The sequence below is a fragment of the Mytilus galloprovincialis genome, chromosome 2 (assembly GCF_965363235.1).
Source record: "Mytilus galloprovincialis chromosome 2, xbMytGall1.hap1.1, whole genome shotgun sequence".
Classification (NCBI taxonomy): domain Eukaryota; kingdom Metazoa; phylum Mollusca; class Bivalvia; order Mytilida; family Mytilidae; genus Mytilus; species Mytilus galloprovincialis.
The window spans coordinates 85919073-85924765 of record NC_134839.1 but is presented as its reverse complement, the minus strand read 5'-3'; the positions used below and the strand labels follow the sequence as shown (position 1 = coordinate 85924765).

At 33.2% G+C, this 5693-nt stretch overlaps 1 protein-coding gene across 1 annotated transcript; it reads right to left on the bottom strand.

Moving 5' to 3' along the window:
* Positions 1–1831: 1831 nt before the first annotated feature.
* LOC143064690 (uncharacterized) lies at positions 1832–5464 on the bottom strand. The gene is made up of 2 exons (XM_076237713.1): positions 5017–5464; positions 1832–3141 (listed from the first exon to the last, which is right to left on the bottom strand). Exons 1-2 carry the CDS (start codon positions 5038–5040, stop codon positions 1894–1896), a joined length of 1272 nt encoding a protein of 423 aa, XP_076093828.1. The 5' UTR covers positions 5041–5464; the 3' UTR covers positions 1832–1893.
* Between the last annotated feature and the right edge of the window lie 229 nt (positions 5465–5693).

Genomic DNA, 5693 nt, shown 5'->3' with positions numbered 1-5693 from the left:
TCTTAGGTATGCTGAAAAATTACTAAGTTTCCAAAGTCCGGAAAACTTGGAATAAATTCTTCAAATAATTCAAAAATAACAGGTGCACAACTTCAGTATATATAAAAGCTTCCTGTAAACTTGCAGGGATCTGAGTTGAAAACTGTAGGAGGAGTTATTACACAAAACTTGTACCCTCTTTTTTTATTTTTGCTAAAAAATAAATAAGTTCCAAAGCCAGGAAAACTAGGGAAAAAATCTTTAAATGATTCCAAAATAATAGGTGCACAACTTTAATTTATATAAAAGTTTCCTGTAAAGTTTCAAGGATCTGGTTTGAAAACTGTAGGAGCAGTTGATTACACAAAACATGTACCCTCCTTTCTCTTATTTTTGCTGAAAAATTGCAAGGTCCAAAATCCGGAAAACTGGGGGGAAAAAATTAAATGATTCCAAAATAACAGGTGCAAAACTTCAATATGTATTAAAGCTTCCTGTAAAGTTTCAAGGATCTGGGGTGAAAACTGTAGGAGGAGATGATTACACAAAACTTGTACCCTCCTTTATTTATTTTTGCTGAAAAATGACTAAGTTCCAAAGTCCAGAAAACTAGGAAAAAAAACTTTAAATAATTCCAAAATAACAGGTGCACAACTTCAATATATATAAAAGCCCGCCTCCCGCCCGACATCACCATACTATAACCCGGATTTTGACTTTGTCAAATCCGGCCAATAAAAGAGCTGATTTTCGCCTGTTTCATTTATCTCCTGATGCACTACACGTACATGAGCTCGACAAGTTATGCGCAAGGCGTAAAAAACAATATTTTTCCAAGCGAATTGGCACATTTACGATGACTTTGCGACTGATTTTTTTTTTTTTTAATATTCCAAATATTTATTAGACGTATTATCGTTTCGTATCTGATTTTTGGGGCAAAAGTTGGTGTCTCGAGGTTCATTCTTTATAGTACATAGTTATTGATTTTCCCTTAAAATTGTAACAGGTAATCAAATTAATCATATCGGAAACAGTGAAACGTTTCTTTAATAGTTATCCCACAAGGACGCGGTGTGTCAGTGTAAGATCACCCCGATGGCCGGAGGCCAGAGGGTGATCTTACACTGACACACCAAGTCCGAATGGGATAACTATTTTACATCCCAGCTGATTTAGATTAGATGGAAAACCATTTACAATTCATAAAATCTAGTTTAGAATGCCACACAACCATTATAATATACTTTGTATATTACTATATGATGTATACCCTTAATGACCCTCAAACACGATGAGTAGATATCAAATAATGTCAACTCGCCCCACTTGCCAATCGGCCCACACTTTATCGCCACTTTATAAAAAAAATCGCCCCACTCTTGTTTACCGACTCGTCCCACTTTTGAAAAAGTGTAAAATCAAATTGAACAATCAGTCTGAAAACTCACTTATTCATGTTATTAACGTAAAAGGTTTAAACCCCATTGAATAAAGGTTTGACAACTCGACCCACTTATAAAAATATCTTGCTTCCTTTAAGTATGTCAAATTACTAATAATTCGTATCCAGTCGTCCTGGTGTAGTGGTATGTGTCGTGGCTTGATATTCTAAAGGTCTTGAGTTCGAATCCCAGCATATACACTGGATTTTTTCCTACGTGAATTTTGATAGATAGTCTTTTCCGTATAATTGATTATAAGTTTTATAGTGGATTTGACATTCCCGCCAAAATGTTACAAAACAAAAGAAAGCATGCATAGCAAAGAAACTCAAACTGGGGTGATCTGGTAGGGGTGATCCGGCTCAGATCACCCCTGTTAGAACAAAGGAGCTGGGATGTAATTTTTTTAATAGTTTATTTCAAATTGATGTTGAGAATTTAAATTTTGCATTATTGGGGTCTTTTTAATCTATAAAACTAATTGCAACAACAAAGATACGAGCAGACGATATAAGGCCTTTGCCTCATCAGGTGTTCTTATTACACCAAAGGCTTCAATGTTCAATCCTGTAACGTTCAACGTTATTAATTGTCTAAACTCATGTGAAGCTCCGCGTTGAAGGTGTTGTTCAGTGTATTGATCTAAAATATCATCCAATGCAGCGTCATCACAGGGAAGTGCAAACGATTGGTCAAACATTCCGTAAATAATAGGCTGGTTATACATGACATCAGGAATTCCATAAAATTGATCCTCGTTTCGTTGTCGACGGATTCTATGCATGTTCCACAGTTCTCTGAACTCATTTAAATGAACTTGTATAATAGGCAAAAAGCAAAATCGCACGCATTCTAAATGGAGCGGATCAGTATTGCTTAAAATTCCGTCTTCAACAAGACTGTTGAATAAATTTCTCCAGAAAGTTGTAAAATTGCGCATCAAGAAACTCCATAACATCTCTATCCTCTGGTTTGCAGTTGACCGACCAACTGATACACTGTTAACTCCAGCCATATGATCGTTGTGACGAGATCGTAAAGCTATTTGAATTCTATGAATTAGAACATTTTCGGTTCCGGCATCTGTTCTAATTAATCTTGGCACACGTTTATATCTCTTTAAATGTTCGACGTAGTTACGAGCAACGTGACGTGGGTTTTTGTTGGTATGACTGGCGGTAAGCCACATGATTTTTCTGGAAAAACCATCCATACAACCATGAATTGAAATGCCAAACGGCTTCAGCTTGTCATAGCCATCCACGTGAAGGCAATAATTAGGTCCTTTACTTTGATATGATCTTCTGATAAGACGTCTTCGTCTTCTAGCATTTACACCATCAGTGTCAATTACTGTCAAAGCAAGTCTTACAGTCTCTTGAGTTGCATGCACACCACAAAATGTATTTAACAATCTCCACATTGTGCGGTAATCTACTTGGTCGTATCCAAAACGTCGTAAGTCAATAATTTTACTTACAATATCAACCAAAGGATTTTCAATACCTCTCCTTCTCAAATTTAAACGTCTCAAAATTCTTTTCAGTGTTCTCTTGCTCAACATCACATTGTGCACAAAAAGCAGAAACCCTAGTATTTCATTTTGCGTGTATAACCGACTGAAGTAGTACGCAACAAGCTCGTCCAATAAAGCTCCGTTCCGTGGATATGGAAAAATGGCATGCACTGTTGTTACACATAAACAAATCAAAATAATCTGAAAAAAAAGTATAACATATTAAGATACTGAACACTTCCACATCCAGAGAGAATACATTATACTCCACATAATACAAATCAATTATCTTTTGAAGTTTCCCATGCAAACGGTATAAAAAGGACTAGTCTATAGAAATGAGAAATTTGGCAAACGTTAACCTACGAAGATGCGTCAAATCGTTACGAAGACATAACTTACACGCAATTCGTGCTTTCGTAATTTACTAATTTTCGTCTCTCTGACATAATAGACATGTTAATATAAATTTATTTCATTTTACTGGCTACTTTATTATGGGTTGAATGCACTGGCCTATGGGAGTGGGTATTGGTATTGTGTGACTTTGTATATGATATATTATTGCTTCGCTCATTGTTTAGATTCATATGATATACACGCTATTTTGATTACATCAAATTACGTACTTGCAATCAGGAGCTGCGACTCGAAAATAGTAATTTATAACACGGCATTTAATTGGTCAATCGCTGAAGACCAATGTCAGCACTGAAACGATTTAACGATTCCGATCCGATTCACAAAAATCAAGCAAATATAAAATGTGTATGTCAGTCCCTCATGAAAAAGGATGGTATCTGAACATTAGTAAATTGTAAGAAAAAAGTCAAACTTTCCAAACTGTTACAAAAATGTCAAACTTGATGATTAAATATGCTAATTTTAAAAGCAGACGACTTCAATATTTATATAACTGTTATACTATTAACAACAAAAAATACCAGTATGACAAAACATTAAAATTAATTCATTTGAAGTAGATAAAAGTCTTAATTTGTATAATTCGAACACACCTACCATGCCGTATTGACTCATCGCAAAGACATGTCATTTGACCCATATATTTTATTCATTAATCACATGATTTCTAAAGCTTTTTGTCAACATTTATGCTTTAAATATGAAAATAATGGAATCCGAAGCTAATGTTATATCAATTCTTTTTGTTTATATGCTTTTTGGACAAAGCAGTTAACTCAAACACGCCCAAATTTGAAAAGGTATACCCGACTTTTATTTGCGATAAAATATTTGTCCATTTTTAGGAATTTTTTTTCTAAATATTGATGCAGGGGGGCAGAAGAGAAATTTTGGCTTTCACAAGATAAATCTTTTATCTTTCCATGGACTTTTTTTCGGCGAAATTTAAGGGTATATATTTTTTTTTATCCTCTTGTGTTTGTACCTACTCTAATCGGCCTTTTTACTGAAATTCGTCTTTAATCTTCAAGTTATAAAATATCTTTTTAATTCGTACTCTTATATAAATATAAACAAATATAAAAGACGAAAAAATCTTTAATTGTGAAAACACAATTAACTTTTACCAGCCATAGAAACAGTCGTAAACAATCTCGGGACCATTTTTACCTTCTCTAGTCAAGAGTACGATTTCTTTTGTTTAATTTCAACTGGGTTTGCGAATGCACGTATTTTATGATTCTGCGAAGTAGTCAATACCTTTTTAAAAAGGTAAAACTTGTATACAAGTAAAGTACATTTTTCCGTTACGTTAGATGCATTTCTCGCACAAAAATTTGCAAGTAAATTGCCTATAACTTCATATGACATATATGATCTTATGATCTGGTACATTGAAATAACCTGGTCCGAACAACCGAATTCCGTTGCAATGATGGACCAGGTTATTTCAATATACCAGATCATACCACCCTCGAGAACAGCCATACTATTTTCAAAATGAATGACAGACAAGCTTGTCAGTTTTTCATATAAAGCCAGTTACCTGCTGACTTTCACTTCGTGTGTTTTCTTGTGTTTTAGAGTGCATTTTTGTGTCGTTTAATCGATTTTTGAATGTAGAAGTGGTTAACTTTGATTCATTCTACTTACCATTTCAATCATGTGAATAGCCATTATCAGGTCACATAGTATGGCGTCTTCCGAAATAAAAGCTTCGTCGAATCGAAATGTTGCTTCAACTCCCAAAATGGATGCGTGGGAAAGTTTCGCTGTATATATACATCTTTTCAGTTAACTTGCTTTAGTTATGCCATATTACAAATAAAGTTTTTAAATTTTACTTTTTAGAATAAATAAAAAAAAAAAAATGACTTAAATAAGTTGGATTGATCTATCATAAGTTCATAAATGAACTTAAATAAATCGATTAAAAACAGTATAATTGATGACAAGTCCCTAATTAAGTGTCCTTAACATTATAGTGTTTTATTTAATGCAACTTAATAAATTTATGAAATAAAGATATTTAAATTAACATCCATAAAATTAGTAAGAAATTATATTGGCATAAATAAATGAGTAAAATATCTTATAAGTTAGTAAATTAACTAAATTAAAACAATTTAATGCAATATAATGAATAATATTCTCTTAATTAAGTTTCTTAAGCATAGCTAAGTAACTAACATAAGGCCCCTATAAGCTTCCGTATTTGTATGCACAAATTACTGATATTAAAGCTACAAGTAATATATCTATTAAAACAATGATATTAAAGCGCTACAAGTAATATATCTATTAAAACAATGATATTAAAGCGCTACAAG